The sequence below is a fragment of the Alligator mississippiensis genome, chromosome 3 (genome assembly GCF_030867095.1).
Source record: "Alligator mississippiensis isolate rAllMis1 chromosome 3, rAllMis1, whole genome shotgun sequence".
NCBI lineage: Eukaryota > Metazoa > Chordata > Crocodylia > Alligatoridae > Alligator > Alligator mississippiensis.
This window is the reverse complement of record NC_081826.1, coordinates 123,455,249-123,481,417: the sequence shown is the minus strand read 5'-3', so window position 1 is coordinate 123,481,417 and position 26,169 is coordinate 123,455,249. Positions and strand designations below refer to the sequence as shown.

The 26,169-nt window shown below is 41.4% G+C and overlaps 1 protein-coding gene and 1 long non-coding RNA gene across 4 annotated transcripts in view; both read left to right on the top strand.

The window, feature by feature from the left end:
* F13A1 (coagulation factor XIII A chain) overlaps positions 1-24,593 on the top strand; it is a 101,579-nt gene extending 76,986 nt beyond the window's left edge. For all 3 annotated transcript variants that reach the window (XM_059724366.1, XM_006267941.4, XM_019490525.2), the window contains 4 exons: positions 1,776-2,063; positions 5,333-5,493; positions 12,290-12,426; positions 21,991-24,593. In XM_059724366.1, the coding sequence (XP_059580349.1) occupies positions 1,776-2,063; positions 5,333-5,493; positions 12,290-12,426; positions 21,991-22,144 (740 nt within the window). In that variant the 3' untranslated portion in view covers positions 22,145-24,593. The remainder of the gene's footprint in view (positions 1-1,775; positions 2,064-5,332; positions 5,494-12,289; positions 12,427-21,990) is intronic.
* On the top strand, positions 12,893-21,316 carry LOC132249371 (uncharacterized). The gene is made up of 2 exons (XR_009460840.1): positions 12,893-18,989; positions 19,258-21,316. It is a non-coding gene; the product is annotated as an uncharacterized LOC132249371 (long non-coding RNA).
* Positions 24,594-26,169: the final 1,576 nt, after the last annotated feature.

Genomic DNA, 26,169 nt, shown 5'->3' with positions numbered 1-26,169 from the left:
CCATCATGGGGTAAGCTGTTTGAGAAGCTGCCACCCTGTAAGCAAAATCTTGTGCCCTTTAATTCCACCCCAAATTCATTGCAGATTCTTTTGCAAAAAACATATGTTTTTCCTTTTACTTGGAAATACCTTACACTGATGTTGCTATATCTTACAAAGTGTAATCATTGATTTAACTTACTTCTTTCAAAAAGTATCTCTACATTTATACAGTTGGGTGAGCCATTATATTCCTTGCTTGGATGCCTGGAAACCTGAGGTCCAGTTGTTCCACTGGTGTTAATGGAGTTGTAGTGATTTACACCAATTAAGGAGTCATTCTCAGGCCAGCCAATTCAGGGATTGTGAAGTTTTCCTTTATGCATTACTTACTTATTCATTTCAGTTAAATAATTAATGCCACTTCTGTACCACTTTGTTACAACAACTCCATCTATTTGTCCCAAACATAATTATGTGGTGTTGATCAGGGTGGTTGGTGTCAGTTGTCAAAGACAACAGTGTTGCTTAATTATTTCCTCCAGCCTATGCTAAATATAACAGGCAAAATCCAGATTTGGTCCCATTACAAGGCTAAGTAGAACATAGGTGGAATTTAAGTACTTACATTACGAAAAGTACATATTCATGACCTCTTGCTTGTCCCTCTGTTCTCATCTACTATCCAAGTGACCATCCCTCTGATTTCCACTCACCATAGTGAAAAATATACCATATTAATATGAAAAATGTATGTGTCTGGAAGTGGGGATTTTAAAGGTTGACTTTTCATCAACCACTATATAAAGCATAACTTATCTTAAGTGACAGTAGCTTCCCATAGACCTCCTTCCTAACAAAGTTTTTCCTAGTAATAATCTTTTCTTTTAAAAAAATGGTAACATGGAAAAATCCCATAGAGCCCTCCCTCTCTGTGACTGTTTTTTTTTTGCAGCAGCATGTAGGAATCAAGACCACATGACTCTGATCCTCATGTAGAGCCAGGCATACTCAGGGCCCCCCTTATATGACAAGGAAAGGTGTATACTTAAAGGTGTTGACTCGTCAAAACCTTTTTTGGAGGGGGAAAAAGGTGATCTTCAATGGAAACAAAAATTTAGTTTTTTATTTTGGTTTGAATCTTCCACTTCTTCTTTTGACTTTATCCCCTAATCCATTCCCTTTCCTCCCCTCCCCCCCCCAGTTACTACACTCCCCTCCATTTTCTCTCCTCTCCTTTTCCAGTGGGAGTTTAAAAAGGAGAGAAAAGGAGGAGAATGCTTATTTTCTAATTTTCAGAGACCAAAAAAAAAATTTCCAGTTTCATTCAAACTAGAAAATTCCATGAACATTTTTAAAGTTGATAGTGTATTTTTGTCATATCAAGGAACTGATTTTTGCAGCACTTTTCCACTGTCCTATCACCACGTCTCCAGATCTGAGTCAGGGTTTCAGCCCTTTAATGGAACGCTTGTCCATAAATAATGAGCTCTGGATCTGGCCCAGAATCTGGTGGGTTTTTTATGAGCACTAAAGTAATGTTTTAAAGGAGTATACTTTTTAAAAGGCTGCTTTTGGCATTTTATAACTAAAGGCCTGAAGAAGGCTACTGTGATATCCAACAGCTGCCTCTATCTACACCAACCATACTGTTGGTCCAATCATCCACGGCTAGAATTCTTGCCAAAAGTATCAAAATTACCAATCTGAACCCTATGATACAGGCTTCATTATGAAGCTGTTGAGTGGTTCTCATTATCCCTATTCTTTTTAACACAATTCCTCTTCCTCCCTAGGTACAGATGAAGAGAGACTAGCACTCGAGACTGCCCTAATGTATGGTATTAAAAAGGAGGCTATGCAGGATAGTGTGCATCTGCCACAGTCTGATGTTGACATGGACTTTGAAGTGGAAAATGCTGTACTCGGCAGTGACTTCAAAGTCACCATAACTTTCAGAAACAGTGGCCACAGTCGTCACACTGCGACAGCTTACCTTTCCGGCAATATCGTGTTTTATACAGGAGTCAAGAAGAATGAATTCAAGAGCCAGTCTTTTGATGTGATACTGGAACCCTCTTCATGTAAGATGTGAGGGGGGGAAAGGGGGATGGGGACATTTTCCAGCCTAAGCTGGTTGTTTGCTATCTTACCAATGTCAGTACCACCACCAAAATAAACTCTCTCCATAAATAGGCCCCAAGCAGGTAATCGGGTGTGGTGCACTGGAGTGGGAGTCAGGCTTCTTAGCTCCCTGGCTTCAGGATACCTAGACTCCATCTCTGGCTACACAACTGACTTGAGCAAACTGTTGTTTCACCATGTGTAAAATGGGGGTGATGATACCTACCTACATTGAGTCTTAGAGATGAAAAGTGTTCCTTTGTTCAGTGCTAAGTAATATGATTTATTTAAAAAAAAAAGAGAGAGAGAGTGAATGGCTGCAAGTGGTAAGCTACTTTGACCTTCTTGCAGTATCCCAAAAGGGGAAGAGAACATTGTGATTCTTCAGGTGTAAGTTACAATAATAAGATAAAAGTAAAATCCTACTGTTATCCCATTCATACAAGGAAGAGGGAGAGAATGGTGTCAGATGCACATCTGATATAAAATCCATCCTGCAGTGACTGGGTAAGATGGCTCTGGACAGGCTAAGAATGTATCACTGGGCGGATGCTTAGGGTAGTTTATAAAGGAGCAGTGGACAGCCCTGGATGGAGTGTGTTGCTGACTGCAGCATATGTGCTAGTCAGCTGGAGAACCACTCTCTAGTAGAGATACCAGGAACCTTTGAGACATGGCATGCTGATCCGTCTGCTGCCAGTCTCTTCCTGTTTAATCCTCTTTGAACTGGTAGGGAGAGACCTTATCCCACTTTCCTGCAGTAAAAGAAGGTACCTGTAATCTGTTCTCCACAGCTCAGGGCAGGATTGCCCCACCCCAATTATATATTTTTATTTGGAGCTGGTGAATCTCCATTAAGAAGTAGCCCATTTTAAGGAGAACTAGAGATGAAATGTTTTATTTTAATGCCCATCTAATATGAGTATCCAATGGCTATCTCTTGGTACTCATCTAATTCATCTGTGAGTCTTTGGTAATGGTCAATGTGCTTTTTCTGTATCCCATTGTTCTAGCTCATCACAACACGCAACATTTTTAAGTGCTTGGGATCAGTTATTAAATAGCTGATGTAAAATTCCACAAAACTTAAAAAAAAACTTGGCTAGACAATAAAAAAGAATAGTTTCAGTTGCACAAATTAAATTCTATATTTGTTCTGACTGCACTGCTATGACTTGAAGAAGAATTTGATCATCATTTAAAAATTGAGGGCAGATGTGTAAATATTTAGCACTCCCTCCTCATTTGTTTTCCAGGCTTAATTCCGGAGGGTTAAATTTATTCTTGTGCTGAAGTTTTCTGCAAGGTACTATGACACTGCTTAACAGAGCTTATGTACCACACAGGAGCTTGTTTGGGTACTCTGCATTTGAGTGACTTAACGGGATGCAATTTTCGCCACATGGAAAGCTCTGGCCATGAAATCGGCTCATAAATTCCAAATTATAGTGATCTGGTGATAAGTGACTATAGAGTTGGCCTCTGTCTAGGATAAGGTGAGGGAAGGAAAATCAACTACATATATTTTTACAGGAATATGAACACTGTGTTGCAAGTCTAGTTCCACAGCAAGAAACTTCTTCACATATATATTTGTTTCTCTTTTTTTTTGGAGCTAATAGAATATTACAGTATGATCAAGATGTGTCAGAAGCATTCTTTCTAGACTGCACCATTTGAAAGAGAGGAGCAAAATAAGTTTTCAAACAAGAACTGAATGCGTGATTTTCAGAATAATGATTAAAGGAATTGTGTGGGTTGAAAACATCTTTGAGGATTTGAATAGCTTAAACCTTCCTGAGCCTTCAAAGGTGTTATCACTTCTACTCAGTTATATTTAGTTTTCTCTATTTTTTGATTAGGAGGGTAGGCAGCTCAGCCTTGTGTCTCCCTTGGCTTTCCCAGGCACAGTAAGTGATACTGGCAGCTTACCAACACAGCCCCTATAAAAGTGGGATTCTATTACTCTTGTTTTCCCTTGTGATTAAATCCCATCTGATATGTCTCTTCTCTCTCTTTTACTGTAGAATAATCTTCACTTACAATGCAACTAGTATTTTTTGAGTAGATGAAAAACATTTATTTTAAGATTTGGGGTCTGATGGGAAATTCCTTTTCAGGAAACAAGGCCACATCAAGTAAGTTCAAGGTGTACCTGGTAAATCCATGCCAGGTGGTCACCATGGGAATAGCTTTGAAACCAAATTAAGGAACCTGTTTTGATGTGGGTGGATCAAAAGAGTGGAAAGGAGTGAATGTGCTTTACCCAGATGAGTTTAATTAGTGGGATTTTGTACAGTATGTGGCACAAATACAGTAAAAAAAAAGACTAATAGAAGAGAAATTTCAAGATTTCATTTGGGTTGTAAAACCTAAAGTAGGATTTATTGGTGCAAAAAAATCAAGCTGATGTATTGTGGCTGGTCACTTAGCTAAGGGGCTTGCTTATGTGCTTTTATGTGCATCAAAATCTTGGACTATTACAGTTCAATAGAGTTAAAATTAATGAATCCACAGCCTATCAAGGAAGTTGCTCCTTTCAATAATTATCATCAGGGAGCAGAGTGATCTCCCAGACAGATCTCAAGAGGAAGAGCTGGTGAGAGGATTGCTTTGTTGCGTTCTCCATGCAATTCTGATATAGGTCAAAGGCTGGTGTATAGCAATGCCAACACTGCAATGTGGAGTAGGAAACTTTGCTAGTTACACTGCATAGATCCACACTTCCAAATGGCTGTTGTTACAGCTGTCACAGGTACCCTGGAGGAGAGGGCATGTAAACAAAGTAGGGAAGGAAACAGATATAGAGAGATTTTAACAGACCTTTCGACCCCCCCCTCCTTATTAATATTATTTCTTCTTTATAATAGGATAGTGTCTATAATTAGCAAAACTACTGAACTGGACACTGAGCAGGCTTTTAAGACAGAATTCAGTCCCTGACCCAGACAACTGATAGTTTAAATGAAAGGCTGGGCAAAAGAGAAGGGCAAAAGAGACAAAGGATGGGTAGGGTAACATAACAAAAAGACCATAGTTTGAGCAGGATATGAAAAGTCACCAGACTCCATTCTTTGCTTTTGCCAATCTCTCACTGAAAAGAGCATCTTTATTTTATCTCTAGGCTCCCATACAATAGTGTCGGCAGAGCTAGAACCAATAACTGGCAATTTATATTGGGCTCAGGCTTCAATTTAATTTTTTCCTTGTTTGGTTTTCCTTCTATCAGCAAAAGTGGAAGAGGTTTTGATCAGATCAAGCGACTACATCAATCAGCTGCTGGACCAAGCCTCTTTGCATTTCTTCATCACAGCACGTCTCAATGAAACAAAAAAGATTTTGGCCAAGCAGAAGACTTCGGTCCTAGACATCCCCAAGCTGCACCTCAAGGTTTGTTTCAGGAATATAACAGAAGAGATCAATACCTATCCTCCATGCAAGATATGTTTTGCAGTTCTGGCCCTTACAGCCTTATTTCAAACAACATTTTCAAAACTAATACAGGATTAGAAGCAGCTGGAAACATGACTCTGTGTGTGTGTTTATGTGCATATGTGTACATAAGTATGCATGCATGCTCAGGTAGCAATAGGCATAAATATGTAAATGGAGTTGCTAGCACCACCCATAGGCAAAGCTGCCTGATATTTTTCAGTATGAGACAGCGGTCACCAACCAGTAGATCATGATCCACTGGTAGATCTCAGAGCCTCTTGTGGTAGATCTCAGAGCCTCTTGGAGTCGATCTGAGGCTGGGGTGGGCGGCTGAGTGCCCGTGTGCATGCACATGCATGCCCCAGCCCAGCAGGTCAATCTTTGGGAGAGGGAAGGAGCGGGGGTTAGATCAAGGCCCCCGTGACAAGGGACAGTACTGCAGAGGCAGGAGCAGGGTTAAGTTGAGTGGGGCCCCAGCCGGGTGGGACTTAACTGCTGGGGAGGCATGCCCCCAAATAATTTTTTCTCCCTCTGCCTCCATCTGCCCCCACCCTTTCCTTCCCCATAGACTTACCTGCTGGGTGGGGGTGAGTGGGCGGGAGGGGCAGCAGCACACAGTAGATCTTGGGTTGCTTTTAAATGCCAAAGGTATAAGAGCTTGTTTTCATTTGCTCATAGTTTTGCCAAACTTTTACCATTTAAGCTGAAATTTTCTATGCTAGGTGTCTGCCTCAGGCTGAATTTCTTTGGAAAATCTCTGCACAAATTCCAAGAATGAGATTAGGGGAAAATGTATTGTTTTACCATCTCCAAAGACTCCTACAGTTGTTTCATTAAGGATCGTTAAGGTCTCCATGCTTCAGAGCAAGAATTTGGATACTTATCAAGAAGATTATTTCAGTGCTAAGGATAAACCTCTTGCTCTCTCCATGACAATTCACCCACATTGGCAAAGTTATGAGCCTCTGAGAGAGCCCAGTTTGCCCATGTTCAACAGCAACATGCCAGAGTCTTGGCAGTTCTGTTCTTTCTGTATTGATCAGGATCCAGTGTAGAACTGCAGCGTTTAAACTCAAATTGTTCCTCTCAGTGTCTAGAGGCCACCAGGGCACTGGGCACCAGCAGTGAGATCAGGGGCTGTCTCTCCTGTGACCTCAATGCATCTGTTCCCCCACTAACATCTACGCAGTAAAGAGGAAAAGGGAATTCCAGAGGAAAAAGGAAGATTACAGAAGGGGGATAAGAACAGAAGGAGGTATCTGGGGACTAAAGTGCTGAGGCAGAGGGGAGGCAGGTTGTGAAGGAAGTTAAGTTAAAGCAAAGGAGGGAAGAAGCAGGAGCTATGGGGAGAACGTAGTAGATGAGAGAGACGGTGTTGCTTTACTGCGGAGCTAATTAGTCTATTCTGCAGTAAAGCGCACGTGTAGACACACCCAGTGATGATCAAAATCTACCCTGAATTATGCCCTGATGGTGCCAAGGATACCTTTGATATATCTTGATCATATTTGCAGCAGTACATTATTTCCTTAAATAAAAGCCTCGACTTTTTACCATAGAATCAATTTTTTTTTCTCTGAGGGAAGAGTTGCATATCCCTACCCTTATTTCTTTCCCAGTCATATATAGGAAGTTGCTTGGCTGTCGTCTGAATTTGATTATAATCTGATTGTGCTACCACAATCTGAATTGCTGCTTTCTAACTGTTAAATCAGAAGACAATGGAATATTCTGTCTAGGAAGTTCTCTTTTATCCTGACAATCCTAAGGTGGTGCCATTGGAGCTATGAGGACAAACGCTTGAGTGATTTTGACAGCACTAGAGCCCTCAGGTTGATGGCCAAAAGACTGGAAAATGAGGACCAATATTAGATTTCTAATTTCACATGTTGGCACCTAAGTTAAATGCCCTAATTTAAAAAAAATGCTGAGCACTCATCAACTCCCTGAAGTCATCTTCAAATTGCTCGGCACTTTTGAAAATCAGGTCACTTGCTTAGGATGCTTAAATATGAATGCAGCTCCTTAAAGTTCAGCTGCTTTAAATACATACTTTGACTTATAAGTCTTCATTTTTCCTGTATATGTTTTGTGTGTGTATGTGTCTGAAGAAAATTTCAAGTTTCCAGGTATCACCTTGTATTTTAAGACTACATATCTTAAAATAACCTCCAAAATTACCCAGCCTCATCAAATCATAGGTATTACAATACAAAACCACATAGTTGCTGGGAAAAAAAGAGAGTAGGTATAAAATACTGCCTGCTCAAAATCCTGTGAAATTCACAGAAAATCAGTTTGCTCTCACAGAATACAAAATTGTCATTCCAATCTAATTATAAATGTAAATAAGTATTGTCTTCATATAAGGTTTTTTGTCTTACAGATCATTCCAGAGAGGAAGCCAATAAGGCAAATCAACTTCACATCAAACATATCTTCCAAATATTAAACGTAACCAAATATTAAAGATATTTAATCCTTTAGATTCAGTATTGAAACAGAACATCCTATACAATATCCCCAGATGAACCTCCAAAATAGTTTATCCTTTCTCTTCAGTTATGAAGAAAGACTATTTAATGAAAAGGAGAAATATTTGTTCAATAGACACTTCTGTAAATAATAAAAGTTTAAAGATGGGCTGCAAAGAGCTAAAAAAAACCCCCAAAAGTGGGTTTCTACTTTTTGTCTCTGTGATATAGTAAGACGTTTCTGTTTTAGTTGAGGAAAAGCCTAGTGACTCTGCTTACTTTTATCTGAAAATGTAATGAATCTCAAGTCTGTTCTTCCCTACTTAAAAAGTCCTTTACTGATTCTTAGTTAAAAGGAAAGAATACAAAAATTGTACACCCCTCCTATCTTCAGATCAGCTGTTGATCTTTCCTCATCTGATTTAAAAAATACTAGAGTTATCAATTAATGGGAAATTATACCTCCTCAAATTTAGCTTAAGGTCAGGTTACAGTAATAAGTACACTAAAGTAAATGCATACTTTCTGCTACCCTTAAATAAACTGAGAATAACTTCTAAATCCTTTGGAGGTAATGCCTATGATTAAAAGCCCCTATGAAGGCTAGGAACAAATTTCTGTTACAGTCAATGTAGGATAAACATCTACACAGATTAGGTGCCTTAAAAAACTCCACTGGGAACCTGTCTGCAACTTTGGGTACCTACATTATTTTAAAGTTGTAGTCCTTAAATGCCTTATTCTATTCCATTCAAGTCAATGGAAACTTGACTCCCAGTTAATGCGAAATCAAACCATACATGAGGATATTGGGATATGGCTATAGTGATCTCTTAGATCATTAGATTGTAGATTGAAAAACAAAATACTACTACTTATTACTGGTCAGAAAAAGTTATTTTTTTCTTTCAGAACTTTTTCATTGAAAAGACAAATTCTTGTGTTTTGATTATTTTGGATGAAAACCTGGGGTTTTCAGTAAAAAGTCTTCTCTCCTAAAAAAAAAAAGTATATAATAATTTTTTCAACCAGCTCTATTATTGATGTACATTTGAGGGTACAGAAGAGTAGTTTCAGCTCTGCACCACTGCAAATGCAGATGTTAATGCTATCATTGCTCATTAACTCCACAATTTTATACTGGCCAAAGTAAAAAGTGTTGTTCACCAAAGTGTAAAATTTTTCTTTTTACCTCATCTGCAGTCTGCTGCATCCACTTTCTGGTCTTGCGTGCCAGGGTTTTTGAGGATATCTAAATAGGTTTACATAAAGAGAGCAGTAAATTCCTCTCTGAGCTTTAAAGATGAGTGCAAGAGAATGAAAAGCTGTGCACAACACCTTGGAGAATCGCAAACAACACCAACCTGTGTTCCTATTTATGTCATCAAAATATGTTCCCCATTCCCATGGTGCACTCTGGAGTGCCTGAGCACTTGAACCCTGCTGCACTAGGAAGGGTCCTGCTGGAACAAGCCGACTCTCTAATACCCTCCCAAATCCAGAATGGTTCAAGTGAGGCCCTCTGTGGAATCTAAGTGGTACACCTCCATTCCCTCCATGCCATGTGTACGTAGGCTAACACGTAGGCAGAAAGGAGCCACTCAGAGACTCCAGCCATAAAATCAGCTGTAGAAGCAGCTAAATCAGGGATGTTGGGTCATTCCAAGAGCTTTCTACAGCTCTGATGGGATTTCCTCTGCCTTATGCTTGCTCCAGTTGTCTACCAGTCTCTTCACCTCAGATTCACTTCCCTCCTTCCCCCACGTATCCCTTTCTCTCTTGCCCTGTCCTACTACCCCCATTCTCCTCGTTTCTCATGAAGGTGATCTCTGAGCTCAATCACTCCAAATATTGTAGGAGTAACCTACTGTTGGTTGCTATCATGCTCTTCAGTGTGCCAGGTGTCCTTGCCTTCACAGTGTGTCTGTCTTGTCTATTTTGTAGTGCATACTGCAGAGCCACTTTGGAGCACAGACTTTCTGCTACTATATCTGTACAGAAACATTTCGTCTTGGTTGATTCTTAGGCACTATGGTGATAAGCCTGATTGATAGTGAAAAAGGAACTACATAAGCAGCAGTAGGGAGAGGCAATGGGGGGCATGAAAGGGACATTTTATCCCCAGCAGCACCTTCATTCTCCTAGGAATACAAGGAACTAGAACAAGAAGAGAGCATGAGTATGGTATATGATCTATTACTCCAACTCTACTTACCTGGGGATTCTCCCTTTATATTCCCTCTGGAAGCTGGGTAAGCTAGCTTGGTCATTGCCCAGCAGACCTGAAACTTGGATCTAAAGGAGATGAATCTCTTCTAGATCCAGCATTCATGTTTGCATTAACCCATCCTGCTGGCCCAGTTTACAACCAGGAATATTCTTGTGTGTGTAGCCCTAACAAACCCTGTTGGTGGGGTCATGACAGTGTAGTTGTTTTGGGTTGTGCAGTTGTAAGCAGGTTGTGTTTAAAACTTTAGAAAGGATTAAGGTTTTTTCACTAAAAAAAGTAAAAATCCTAAAACAAAAACCTAGTAAACCAAACCATACCCCTCATCCTTTACCGCTCAGGCCTATCAGCTGAGATTCTAAGGATGTCCAATAGTAATTCTCACCTAGGGTGCCTTAAGATCCTTTCAAGGATGCTGCACTGTTAGGTGTGCAAACATGATTCACAAGCAATTTCAAATAGGAATACATAGCGTTAAAAGCATTCTGACCTGTTGTGGTCTTTCTGAGTTGTCTGTCTTCAACAGAAGATTGCTCTATTATTTTTTGGAGAAACACAAATGATTGAAATCTAAGTGCTGACATTTTCTGAGGGTGCTTTGAGTCAAATGAGGGGTGCCTTGAGCCTAAAGAGGTTGAGAACTAGTGCACTACAAGGTGTGCTGAGAATCTGTCACTTAAGGGAAGAAGGGTATGCACTTTGTTTCACACATGATATATTCAAAGGTGTCTTCCACAATTCAGGCCTGGCTAGAAGTAGAACCTGAGAAGTTACAGAAGCCAAAACTAAATCTGTTTCAGTCTGGGAGCCAACTAACTGGAAGCTGTAGTGATGAGAACCTGAATAGGTTGCGATCTAGAATAGGTTGCAATCTAGAGGGCTTCTTTCTGTTCAGTAGCATCTGTGAAATATCACCTTTGCATTTATAATAATCAAGAATCCATCCTATTCAGAATATGTATGTCTTTCCTTTCCCTTGCAGTATTTTAATAGATAAACCCAGCAATGTAATGAGCTTGCTGACTGCCCACAGGGAAGGGTAGGAGGTATGCTGACCACTGTAAACCAGGGTGGGGGGGTCATGGGTATGTGGAAGGGAAGGCTTACCTTCCTGAGCTACTATTGTTGCTGCAGCATCAATTCACCAAATGGCAGAAGCCTCATGGCTAGGTTTCCTCAGGAGTGACCCTGGTGTCCAATTTGCTCCCCATCTCCTTCCTCCCCTTTTCCTCCCCCCCCCCATACACACATATTGGAAGCAGGGCTGTGCTGCTTTGGTAGAACCTCTCTGAGGGGTGGGGGCAGCACCACTACATTCACACCACTCTCACCCTCTCCTGCTCCCCCTCAGACATGCTGCTTAATGTGGCATTGTCCTGCCTGGCTCCCATGGCCAGGCAGGGCAGTGTAGTGTTGCCCCTATGGCAGAAACTCTCAGGGGGTGATCCTTGTGCACACTCTCAGTCAGCTCCCAGGACTGGTGCCACACTTGTGCTGCCCTAGTTACACTACTAGATAGAACTTTACTGTGTCCAAACTAGGGGGCCTTTTGCAGTTCTGTTATACTCCTTTGCAAGCGTATGTTAAATCTACATGGAAGATTGTGTGGAAAAATGGGGAGGGGGATAAAATTTGGCATGTCCTTTTGTGTGCGTCTCTTCTTTTCCCTATAGTAAACTCTTGTATCGTCATGGAAAACCCAAGACTCATTGGGTGGAAAAACAACCATTACAATCTAATATGGTACTACTTCCTTGCAAGTACTGGCTAGGTGCTTGGCTATAATGTGGCATTTTAATTAGCTTTGCAAACAGGTGAGCATAGAGAAGAGAAACGTGAGTCCAAAGTTATTTGGTATTTTCGTCTATGTTCATTGCCAGACTCAAGGAATTAGGACTTATTATACAGTGCTTCTTCCATAAACACAGAAACAAAAAACCTGGGTATTGATTCACATATTTGTCCATCGTTTATTTAATAATAGAGGCTTTGGTATTCCATAATTTTGCTATGATCAACTTGTAAGCTGTGTTCTTCTCTTGTTTTGCAGGTGCAAGGAGAAAAGGTAGTTGGTAAAGAAATGTCTGTGACAGTGGAATTCACCAATGTAGTGAAACAAAAGCTTAAGAATGTGTCCATACGTCTTGATGGACCTGGAATACTGAAGACAGCCCTGAAGACATTCAAGTAGGAAAAATGTAGAAATAATGAAAAGTTTCTCCCCTTCCCATACAGTAGCTTTTTATTACTAGGAATAGTTACTTTGCACTATGTATAGTAAGTCAGGCATATGCTGCTTAGTATAAGGATATTTGATGGATGGAGGAGGAGGAGTTCTTGACAGGTGGAAGAAGTCAAGTTCTCACTGTAGAGTTTTGGCAGCTTGGAAAGGGTGTGGGAGAAATTGCTGGTGTTTGTGGGAAGTTGTTAAATCTGTTATTAATTGCTATTGTATTATGTTATTTTTATTTTATTTATGGTAGTACCTAGAAGTGCCAGCCAAAGTATTCAGGGCAAATCTTATCTGTACATCAGCTACATTTTGTCTATTACCCTGTTTGTGGTAAAAGTATAATCCAGCCCTGCATAGTTGTTGCGGGGGGGGGGGGGGGGGGGGGGGAAGCTGGGGGGAGGGCACTGGGAGATTTTTTTCTCCAACCATCAACCGTAAGGGCTACATTTTTATTGGATATTTAGATATCTAAAAATTGTGATAGACACTGGTAGGTATTTCAAAAAAGGCTTGGAAAGTACTACAAGGGGCCTATCTGAATGGTGTCTTAATACCTAAAAATCTGACCCTGATGCTGAAACAGCAGAGTATTATAGGGATGTCAGCAGTGGACTGCTAATCTCCAGGTACAGACAAGATGTTGTCAAGGCCAAGAAAGAGGTATGCTTTGCAACTCAAGTCATGCAGGAAGCAGTTCAGCCCAGAGGCCATTGCTTCCCAACCATTAGGTCTATTTTTTTCCACTTTACCTTTGCATATGATGTGGTGGAACCATGTGTAGATCTGCATTGCAGTCACCTCATTTGCAGCTCTTCTACACATTAGCTAGCTCAGGGATGGAGAAGAGTGTTGCTATGCCAGCAAGGAACTGAGTTTGGGCCTTCCATAATGGATTCCAGGAGGGCTTTGCAGCCTCAGTTGAATTTACTAATGTTTTGGCTACAGTGGTGCCTGAACTAGGTAGTTTGAAGCTGGCTTACTCTGTTTATACAAGCTGCAGTCATAGTGTAGGTCTATGTTCTTCGCATCGTAGAAAAGTAGGGCTCGAAGTGGCCTCTGGAAGACATCTAGTCCAACCCTCTGCCTGAGGCAGGATGGTCTCTATCCAAGTCATCCCATACAAGTCCTAACCTATTTCTAAAACCACACAATCAACCCTGTCACACAGCCCAAAGATATCAAAAACACCCTAACCTGACACAGGTAAAGCAGGGGAACAAGGGCTGTCATATGTCTCACCAATGCAAGGGTTCACCCACATACACCATCATAAAGGTCTTTATTGCAGCATGCAGGTACAAAATCTGCTATGGACAGGGAATACCACGTATGGAAATTCAGAAGTTGAATGGAAGCCCAGTCTCTTGAAAAACTGGCTATAACTCAGCAGGAACACAAAGGGCAATATAATTGGCACATCAGGGACCTGATGCTGTTCATTCTTGAACCAGCATAAGAAAGATCTGACCAAGGCTGAGCTGTTCAGAAAACGAGTGTTAAAGGGCACTGTGCTACTCTTACATCTTGCTCCCAACATGTACCATAGATTGACAATGCTGCCAAATTTGGCTCAACTTTTTCCCAAGAGGTTAGACAAGTTCTGATAATGGCCTCTAGTGCTAATAAATAATGCTAGGCCCACCTCTTCTTTAGCAGTCTTTTTATTCCAAGAAGCTGTTGCTGACTTCTTGTACCTCAAGGTAGCAAGAGTTACCAGTGCAACAAAGAAATAGGAATCACTGAGAAACATAACACATCACGTGGATACATCGTTTTTCTTCCAGGTACCAGGTTTTTCCCTTTTAAGATGACGTCTTTGGAGTGATCTGAAATGGAAATTATTGGCTTAGTCATGTTCAGTTTTCGTTGCAACTTTTCTTAGATTAATAAAGGCTGCAGGTTACACACACTGAGGACAAACAAGGCGTAGTTGTACTCTATTTAAATAATAATCACATTTGCCTCTGTGCATTCAAAGTGATAAATGGCTACTGGGTGGTGATGGCTCAGCACATTACTGAGAATCATTCATCACTTAGTTCACTCCCAGGCAAATACGATTAGAGGAGTTTTACTCCATTTGCAAAAAACCCCCCAAAATGATGCTGCTTTCCACTGTGGCCTTGTTTTCTTTTGTGGCCAGCATAGGCCCACCACATGTGAGAGAGTTCCCTTCCATCTTTCATAATGGTTTGTTATTGTTTCAGGAGGGTGAGGATGTAGAAGTGCTTTGTATTATTAGAATGATAACTTCAATAGATGGCCTGACTCAAATTCCCCAAATAAGCAGGGTGGTCCAGAGGCAGAGATCTGGATCTGGGAGTCAGGAGACCCAGGTGTTATTCCTGTCTCTGCCATTGACTTGCTAGGGCAAGTCATGCAAAGCTGATTGACATTTAGCACCAGTTTGAGTAGAGAAAGCATTGTTTGTATATTGACTTTGGCTATTGCAATTACTGCACTGGGAAATTGCCTGTGCCCACCTACCAGATAACAATAGGCAGTACAATTGGCCCAGCTTGTACCAGTTAAATCCATGGAGAAAGCTAGTGTGTGGAAGAATGAATTTTAGGATAGTGACTTACTCAGAAATATGAATTACATTTATACTAGGCTCATGCATACAACAAGCCCTGTTTAACATTAGAAGGTCATCTCCATAAATATGGCCAAGACTTCAGCTGGTATGGATAGCTGTAGCCCCACTGACTTCATTGGAGCTTTGGGTAGTATTTTCAAAAGCACCTTAGTGAATTAGGCTCATCTGTTCCACTCAAAATCAATGAGATCTAGGCTCTATTTATTTATTTATTTATTTTTCACTCTTAACCTGTGACCATTTCTACCAGTGGGAGATATGCCCCATCAAGAATCAGAATGTACAGTTTGGAGCACTGCTACCAAATGAGTTATGCTACCTTTGTTGCTTTCTAGACTTCAGGTTTTTCCTGAACAGTAGTCAAAACTGAAAAAATGGAATTTAGCTGGCAGTGGGCATGCCTACATATCCATTAATGTGGTATAGGTACTGTGCACTATAGTACCTGTAATAACAGGTACTAACTGAATGCACAGTAACCAGCACTACTGTGCAGTAGTGCTGCCACACCATTTCAGTGTTGCTAATGCACAGTACACTAATTCTGCTGTGCATTAGCACAGTAGTACAGCTTTTGCTGTGACGTGCTAATGCACAGTAGAATTAGTCTACTGCACAATCAGCTTCTCATGTAGATGCACCCAGAGTCATCTAAAACCACTTAGCTGCCATCTTAGATCTGTACTAGTGGAGAATTTCAGCAAAGAAGGAAAAGTTGCACATCTTTCATCGAGAGAAAAAATAGAAGAGGAAAGGATATACTACGAACAGTCTGCCAATTTTCTCTTCAAAACGGTGAGCTGTTTGTTAACAGGATCCATGCATTTAAATTACTTCTGGGCATTTTTGTGATGAGACTGATTTACTCAAGCAATCCCCATCATAGCCTTGACTCTTACCTATGTTGAACCTGGTATAGTCAATAATGTGTGCAAAGTGAGTGTCAAATCTGACCTGAAATTCTGCTCTGGTTTATGCTTTTGGGAGTGCATTAGAGGTATTGGGCACTGTCATGGGACGGGGTCCTGTAGGATGGCTGTGATCTTCCCAAGGCCCCCTTACCATGCCAAATTGGCCCAATGGGCACCCTTGATTCTTGCCCGCCATGTCTTTGATTGAATGATTGATAGGGAGGTTACCTCTAAGTCCTCTTGGACACAGTTGAGATTGGTTCTCAGGACCTCATGGGTCCCTGGACCCCTGGTGGGTCCCGCTCCAAGACGGATGTCACAATCGGTGTTTCGGGGCACCCTAGCCTTATGGGCTATGCGTGGCTCCAACCACCCCTTTACCATGCCCCAAGCCTCACAGATGGAACTGATGTTGTTCTGTCTGGGCCTTGTTATAATTTGGCTCCCTGGTCCTCCCTGGGCTCTCCGCAGCCCTGTCTCGCACTGCGCCTTCACTGGTGCTTAGGGGTCGGTGCACCCCGAAATGCTGCGCCCTCTCTGGTGCCGGGGTCCCCATGCTGCCATGGGTCCCCTATGAGACCTCCTCCATCTCCTATTAGCCTCATCCAAACCACCTGTCTTAAACAGCAAACAAAACACAAGTCCCTGGGCTATAACATAAATTCAAGCTGCCCAGCTACAGCATCATTCAAGCCACACCAGGGGTGCTCTGTCCCTCACCAGTATCAGAGGCTGTACCTGCAGTCAGGCCTCTCCCCTTTGGTTGCTCTGGGAGAGCTCCTTCCCCCTTGGCTGCTGGGAGGGAACTGCCTTCCTGGCCTCAGCCCTGGGATTTATATGTGAGCCAGGCCCTGCCCTTTCCGGTCAGCTGACTGCTGGCAAGTGTGGGCCACTAGCTCACTCTGGTTGCCCTAGTAACCAGCAGCTGGGGCTCCCCACTTACTACTAGGGCTCTTTCCCTAGCAGTTTCCACTCTTCAAAGGAGCAGGGCGCCTAAGTGCTCTGCGACAGGCATCATCCATGTTTTTCAGATGCTGACACAACAAAGGATCAGGTCCTACATCACTGTCCCCTCACAATCCAGAAGTGAGCAGTTTGTAATCCTCTTGCTTAATGCAAGCAAAAACGGCATTCATTTTTATAAATACCTAGCTTATGTACTGCATGCTGCACTGGTTCCATTAAACAGGCTGCATTCTGACATTCCCCTGAACACTGTCAGTCAATGCCGGTTATCAAAATCTGTACACAAAACTGTGAGAAGGTTATGGAGCTGCCTTCAAAACAACATTACAACCAATGTGTAAGGCTCTCTGTGCGACTTAAATCTTAGCATAAAATTGAAAATCAAGAAAAGTACAGAGTGAAGTTTGTTCGTACTATGAGCAATCAGGAGTCATACATAATGTAAGAGCGCAGCTGATAATAGCAGGATTCATAAGAACACTTCAGCTTGCTCTTCTGGACAGGAAGAAGTCATGTTTTAAGTGGGCCATGATGAAATCCACTTTGGTCATAAGTATTCACTGGAAGAGTGTGTCAGTTACCCATCACTTGCTCTGCTTAGCATTGGACAACTCTTAATTTTTTACCTAAAGAATCATTTGTGATTCACGTAAGCACGTGAATTTGTGCTTTCAGTATATTATTTAATTATGCTGTTCTCCATGTCCTTAAAAAACCTACAAAACTCCATAGAAAGCCAAAACCCATTTATACAACTTTCTGTGGAAACACAGCTTGTAGCATGGGCACTGACTTCATGGGTGCTCCGGGGCTCAAGCACCTATAGAAAAAATCAGCAGGTGTTTATTTTCTTTTTTTTAAAGTGCTGTACTGGAAGCGGCTCTGCAGTGTCTATAAAGATCAGGCACTTCAGCAGGGCCTTTTGGCACTTTTAGCTAAAGCTGAGTCAATTGGCTATTAGATAAAAGCACCAAAAAAAGCCCCACTAAAGCACCCGATCTTTACATAAGTTGGGTAAGATGCATTGAAGTAATGTGCTGTCTTCTGGGCATGCATGGGGCTCAGCATGGGAACACGCCAAGTTTAAAGCAAAGCACCACTTTTTGGGGGTGGGGTTTATGTCCGCAAGTACCCACCAGCAAAAACCAAAGTTGGCACCTACCTATGGCTTGTGGATTAGGCTAAATATCTGCTCTTTCATCCATATGAAGTTTACGAGATGAAACCTTGTCATTTTGAGGTCTATGACCAACCTTCCATTGACTTTAATGGGACCAGGATTTCACACACAGAATTTATTACAAGAATTTAACCTTCATACGTTCCCATGGGGTAACCAGATGCATATTTTGTGCAGTATCTTAAAGTTAATTAATTCTAAAAATTTTTCTTTTTAGGATGTTGTCACTGGCACTGAAGTGCACAATATCCCCAACAAACAGCCAGCTTACATGAATGGTTTGCTCTCTGTGGATGAAAAACTGCCCAGGGTAACATGTTACCCCAGGCGTGAATGTGTTTTTCCATATGGGGTAACAGCTTACCACAAGCCCATGTTAACACATTGGGGGAACTTGTTACCCCAATACAATTTCTGTATAAATGACAGGCCTAGACCTGTTTGGACACTTTGGGTGGATGCATCTGAAAAGTAGGCATTCATTCACACCTCATTCATGTCCACTTCAGGTATCCATGGTAACTAAAGGATGGTCATTCTCCACTCTGCTTGTGCAGAAGATGTGGTAATCCCTTTTGCTAACCATTTTGTTTGCAGGCTGCAAGGTCATCAAAACACCCTACCCTTTGCCAAAAAATCTGCCCCCCCAACCCCCCCCAAATAAACCCTTTGTCACACACAAATCCAGCTCTGCTCTCTTTTCTCATGGCAAAACTCCGCCTCACCTGCCCCTTTCATAACATACAAGTTAGTTTGCCCTGCCTTTGTTGGAAGTGAGGACAAGGAGCAAAGGGACAGCAGAGGAGAAATAGAACAACATCATACGGCAATACAGCGTACACTATGGAGTCCCCTTCAACGGTAAGGGCTTGACACCCTCCATGCCCTTTTTGCCTGCTCTCAATAAGTCCCTGCATGTTTGGTTTCCAGACAGCATCCACCCACATTTGGCTTGCCTGCAAAGGGTGGATGCTGGTCTCTGGCTTCTGAGCCTAGGAGGAGAGAGTGCTACCTGCACTGCCATGGGGAGGGTGGAATTGCTTCTGTGACAGCATATGTGGACAGGCTTGTCTTTGATTGTTATTTATATGCATTCAGCAGTAATGAATTTTTTCTTTTTTTTCTGTAGTCCAGGATGAGAAGGCAGTGCATATTCAGTGCTGGAGCCTGTCTTGCACAGGTAACCAGGGATGACAGCAACACATCCACTGATGAAATTTTATTCCAAGGCAATAAGGATGCTGACTTTATTCCAGACATGGGAGATTGTTCAGAGCAAGAAGACCATGTGTCTGTGGAAGCTTCATCCAGCTCAGATGAGAAGGAGTTGGTGCCACAAGCACAAGTGATGTCAACACTTCCAGTGGGAAAGGGAAGAGGACCAGCCTGGGGCTGCTATGGAAGACTGAAGACAGCTACAGCAGGATGTGGAACAGAACCACTGCAACCACCCCCAGAAAACATTGCAGATGATGACAGCTTTAGAAGAAGAAATGGCGGAGCGTGGGGGAAAAAGTCCACAGCTGATACATCATCAGAGAACAGCAAAAGACATAGTCCATGAAAGTGCTGGGCCAACAAGAGAAAGTAATAAGGACACAATGGTGGAAATGTTCCACCTTTTTCTCTCACAAGATACCTGACTGTTATCATAAGAGAAACAAACAGAGTGGCAGAAAGAAGATTCAGGGAGTGGAATAATAGCCATCCTGAAAATAGAAAGGAGTGGAAAAAGCTGGATGAAACAGAGCTGAAAGCCTACATTGATTAATACCACAGTGGTCATGAAGCACTGGAGGAGTTGTGGAAGCAACGTGCTGGGTGTCTTTGCTACTATGCCACTATGAGTATAAAACAATTCTGTCAAATCACCAACTTCCTGAGATTTGACAACAAACTGACATGTGAGGAAAGGAGAGCCGCGGACAAGCTTGCTGCCTTCAGAGATATTTGGACACAATTTATGAAGCAGCTCAGCAAATGGTATATTCCAGGAATACACCTGATGGTTGATGAGTAGCTCATTGCATTCAGGGGTTGCTGTCCCTTCAGACAGTGTATGCCCAGCAAGCCTGCCAAATATGGCTTGAAAATTTGATGGTGCTGTGATACAGCAACATCATTCCCCCTGTTTGGAGACATCTACCTGGGCAAGCAACCAGAAGCTCCACGCCAAGGTAATCTTGGTACCCAGGTCATTGAGAAACTGGTTCATCCATGATACAAGACAGTAGGAATATTGTGGGTGACAATTTCTTCACAAGTCCTGACCTGGCAAAAAGACCGCTACAGCAGGACTCGACCTATGTGGGTACAGTTCGGAAAAACAAGGCCGATATCCCAAACAACGTGCAAGCAAATCATAGAAAGGAAACATTTTCATTCATTTTTGCTTTTGATGGGGAACTCAACCTAGTTTTCTATGTTCCAAAGAAGTCCTAAGATGTGCTGTTGCTGTCAAGCATGCATCATGACCTATCAGTGGATGGAAAGCAAAGCTAAATATGATCCATGGTGACAATAAAAACAAGGGTGGAGTGGATAACCTTGACCACTTAGCCCATATGACCATCTACAGGTGGAAAATCAACAGGTGGCCAATGACATTTTTTCAATATGCTGGATGTGGCTGCCATTGCCAGCCTTATCATTTGGCTAGGCCACAACACAAACTGGAAGCAAAGATCAGATTTAAGAAGACGGTGCTTTTTTTTGCAGGAGGTTGGAGAACAGCTGATTGATGGACAAATAAAATGAAGAATGATGGATATATGTAATCTGTCTAAGTCCATCAAGTCTGATATGACTGCCCTAAATTACAAATTGCCTCAATGCACCCCAGTAGAACCTTTTGCAAGCATGAGTGGATGTTGTGTTTTTTGTCTGCAAAACCTGAAAATGATGCGAAGATTGTAAGCGATTTGCTTGTTCATACCACAGTACATCACTGCTGCTCTGTGAGGAATGCAATATTTAGTTAAAAGTTAGAAAATGTTTTTAGAAGCAATTGTTAGTTTGAAAACAGAGTGAACTGCAGACTTAGCAAATTGTTCATTCATGTTTTGAAACTCTAAAAACCAGTTTAAATTTTGTTCCTAGTTCTCGTTAAATAATATTTTGGGTTCAAATCATCATAAATATTCTTTCAAACAATCTGTATGTTTAATAAATAGTTTTTGGTACATTTATATTGTTGTCATTGATTCCATTTTGTTCATGTGGGTGGGGTAACAAGTTACCCCATGAAACCAACACCGTCAAATTGTGGGGTAACAAGTTACTCCATGAGAACAACAACGGTTATGGTTTCATGAGAATGGATGAGGGTTAAATTAGAAGAATAATACAATATATCTATAATTTTGAATGTGATATTTTCATGGATTAACACTGAAGTAATGGTCCAAACTTTCTTTTGCACATGAGCGTGGTCTCATTGACTTCAATAAAGTTGAAGTCAACTTTAACCCCTGGGAATTTGGCCCATCAAAAAAGGATAAGAATTAAAGGCCACTAGTACTCTATGACATATACTAACAATAGACTTATATTTTAAACAAATATAAGCTGAATATCACAAACTTCCTGAGTGAGCCCTAACAGACTGAGGAATAGTCAGGAAGTGAGAGGGAAATCCTGTTATTTTGGAAATGTAAAGCTGGAATGGGGGAAAAATATTAGAAAAGGTACTATTGGGAACAATTTTGCAATGGAACGAATGATCTATAGAACACTTACATAGGTACAGCATGAAAAATCTAGATAGATTGTTTCTCTCGATCTCTTAATTTTTCTGCCTTTGTGTCAGTCTGAGGATTTGCGCCTATCAATCAAAATTTTATGTTTTCCTTTATAACTGCAGGGAAATTCCAGAGAATTCTACCTTGACCTGGGAAGAAAAATGTATCCCCAGGCGAGCTGGACTTCGAAAGTTGATTGCAAGCCTGACTTGTGATACTCTGCGGCATGTCTATGGTGAGCTGGAAGTAGAGATTCAAAAGAGAATAGCTGTGTGAACAAGATTTCTTCTTCATTCTTTTTCATTTATCACTTTCAAAGTTTCATTATAAAAAAGGAGGCAGAAATATATTTTCAGCTATTTTTATTGTCCAAACTCTCAATAAGTTGCAATGAAAAATGTAATTGAAAACACCAGGGAAAACTGGGGAAGCATTTATAGGCTCGTGAATGGTTCAAGCTTAGATAAAACTAGTTAAAGGCAATTCCACACCATATGACTTATACAGTTCACTTATATTTATGGCCCTTTGCATTAGTGCTGGGATGATTTCTAAAAGGTTCCATCTACCAAAGCACTCTGAACTTTAGTTTTAATTAAGGTCTGATATTTCTCAGAATAAAAGAAACGTTATAAATTCTTATGATAGACTACTCTGACTGCAATAAAAACAGGTATTTATAACTAAAGGCATTACCTTATCTTAGAGTCTTAGTTTTCAAATTCACAGAGCAGCTCAATTCTGTTCCCCTACAGCGCTGCTACTATCATTCCCTCCCATTCCTCCCCATCCCTCTTCCCACTTTCATTTCTTGGCCCAATACTCATTACACTAAAAGTTTTGTTCTTTTGACCATAGGATCTCTCCTCTGGTCTCTCTCTCACTTTCTCTTTTCCATCTTGAGGAAGAGCTCATCCTTCCTTCTACTTGAGTGTTGAAGATGACCACTGACTGTAGAAGGAGTTTCATTCTCCACCACAGAGCTCAGGCTCTGCAGAGGTGGAAATAAGAGGGGACAAGGGACAAGAGGGGATGAGGAGACCGCAGACTGGCATTTTTTTTCATTCTTTCTCCCTTTCTGAGCCATCAAAGGAAGCTACCTGCAAGTTCATTTGCCCTCCTCCATGCTGTGAGACTCTTTCAGGAAGACATGATCACAGGAAAGCCATTTGAAGCACGGTTTCTACAGGACCTGTGTTTTTCAAGCACAGTCAGAGCCAGTGGGGTTGGGCAACACAGTACAAATGATCTTGCTATTGGATGACTTCCTCTCCCACATCACAAAGTAGGGCCCAGATTTTTGGGTATTCACAGATTAAGGGGGTAGAATACCAACTTTTCCCAGGGAGCAGGGCATATAAACACATCCTAGAAGAGAAGGAGAAGCTGAAAACTCCACAAGCTCAAATCTGTTCTCCTAGCTGTTCTACTTGCATAAGGAAGAATGGGACCTCAGGCTTCATGTTTTTCTTTTGAGATCACTCCTACCCAAAAGTATCCCTAACACTTTCTTTATTGATTCCTTATTCAGTGTTCCTCTTCCTCCTGAAACTGCTTCTGTATCCTCCAATTCTTAGCCAAAAGGAAGCCCCTGTTGGTGCATTCTCTGCTACCGAGTGGCCTTCAGTCATATTGACATGTCTTACTCATGACATCTTGGACTGACAGTGCTGCCAGACAGATACAACACAGACTCTGAAAGGTCTGAAAGTTCAGTTAAATTTACAGTTCAAGTTTTCAGGGGGTGAGAGTATCTGGAGTTCTTAAGAGTAATATTCTTTTCTTTTTTTTACATCCCCCAAATTCATATGTGTCCTGTTTTCCATTGAAATACTTTACACTCTTTTCCATACAAGCCAAGTGTACACACACATGTGTGGAGATAGCTTGCAAATTATCTTGTACCTGCAGTAAAATCTCCACTTGCTGCACTGCACAGATCTACTGCATGAAAAGGATGTTGCCCATGTTAACAAACTGCATGTGTGGGATACTTAATCATTTAAAATGAGTGAAAAGAAAGTAGGTGTAAATCTCATAGTTATTAAATAATACAGAATTACAGTCACCCTGGGTGTGTCTACACTTGCTCCTATGGTGCTGTTGTTACTGTGCTGTCATTTAGTACTTCCATTAGCTTCCCTTCTTTTCACGATTCCTTTTACTCCCCAGCCCCAAAATGTGTATTCAATTAAGAATAGCTTCTCTTGAAGAAGTAAGAAGTAAACCCAGAAGTTCTTTTAGTAATGGAGGTCATATTCAAGGGAGATTGACAGGGGCACATAACTTCTAGTATCAAAATCTGTACCTTGGCTACTCCACCAATAAGCATCGTATGGAGAAAGAGCACCCCTATATGTGCCTGTGGGCATTTTTATGCAGAGAATAAGTAGCTTCAAACCTAAGAATACCTACTAGCCTATGGGCTTCAGTACAAACATGTGCACATGCATATTTCACTAGCATGATTTACATGAGCACATTTGAAGCTGGCACTTGCCTAGGCATTCAAATCCCCTGTGTATGTGTCTGACATCTAGCAGAGTGCCTTAATTGTATTATAACCGATTTTAAGTGACCACATGGTCCTGCTAGCCTCCACCATATCGAATGAAACATCAGCTTTGCTATTGAGTATACACCTGCTTTCTAATATATGTTATTAACAACTAGAATGTAATAGAAATTTATAATAAAGCAAATCTGGCTATGCTATAAAGCTCAAGTTCTCTGTTTTTTATTTTGAACAATCCTATCTTCTGCCGTTCAGCAATAGTGCACTGTTTCTTGCATTTCTAAATGGGAAGGGCGATTTAAGAAATGGAAAGGCTACATAAGAACCACATCAATAAGGAATCACTCTCTGATACCAGGGAAAAAAGAAAACATTCCGTACATTAAACTATTTCTCAGTTAGACTATTATAGCCAGTGCTTTGGCAACCAGATACTTACTGCATTTATCCAATAAAGCTGTCAAGGTTTTCAGCACACATCACAGTGATAGCAGAGGGAATCCAGAGACTCCCATGGTAATTGTTCTAATGTGTCAGAATCCCATTAAATGACCAATAGTCTTGTAAGAAATCTTCATTGATGTTGCAACTCCTTTTGCCGTAGTATCTTGGAGTGCTGCTCCAAGAACATTCATTAAGGTTTGCAGTGTCCCTGTGACATATATAAGTGTTCTTCTGCCCAGTTCCCTTGCGGGTAAACTGGGGCAAAAGAAAGTTATGCGATTACACTGTGGAAAAAACATGATCAGAACCTGAGAACAGTAAGCCTGGTATAACCATTAGATCCAGTGCCTCCCACTTGGTACAGAGATGTGCCCACTCATTATTAAGGTGCTTTGGCAAAAACATGAGCAAGTACCCAGGATCTGAGATGTTTCTTCAGTGCATTTGATCCAGGTAAGGAGTGAGTAAAAACTTGATGAAGGTGTCAAGATTCAGCCTCTTCGTTATATAAGTTATACTGTATTTTCTTCCCCCCCCAATAAAAACTATGCTGTGACCATTATGTTCAACTACACAGAAATTGTCATTCTGTGTTCACCCAGGCATCCATACTTCCCCATCTTCTATCATCTTAAAAGACGACCTGAATGGCAGGGAGAAACTAATACACTGGGACGGGGGCGGGTTGCCAAATGAATGTCTTCTATCCGTCAAAAAACACATGCTGCAACAGAAATATTGTGTGAATCTGTTTCTTTAGACATTTTGGTGTGGTCATGGATAATTTATTTTCCAAAACTTTGAGGCAGCATTCAGGGGTGCAGTCACTACATGACCATGGCTATTATACAAACAAACACAATCTTTTCTATATAGCACTAGAGAGAGACACAGCACATTACAATAATACAAACTGAGAGATGAGTCCAAACCCTGAACCTCAAACTCACCATCTCTGAATGTTGAGAAATCTGGATCCAACTCTGAACTGGATAGCAAAGAACTCCTTTGTAATGAATTGGCCTAAAACCCTAGGCTCAAACTTTAAGTTGCCCCCTCCCTCCCCCCACTGTCTCTAACAAAGATGCATGTGTCAAAAACAAACTCCCTGCCTCAATGTGTTCACACTCTGAAGGCTCAGAGAAGCCAAGGACAAATGAGATGTGCAGCCAACTGTGCAGTTGCCTGATAATGTCTGGTGCCTTGTAGAACAGGCTGAGGTTTCTAAGTGGCTTGAATGAGGAAAAAGAAAGCCCAGAGTGAATCTAGAAGCTGGCATAAAGGCCAGCACAGAGTTATTTGCGATATTAGGCAGATGAAACAAAAGGAGTAATTGTGAGAA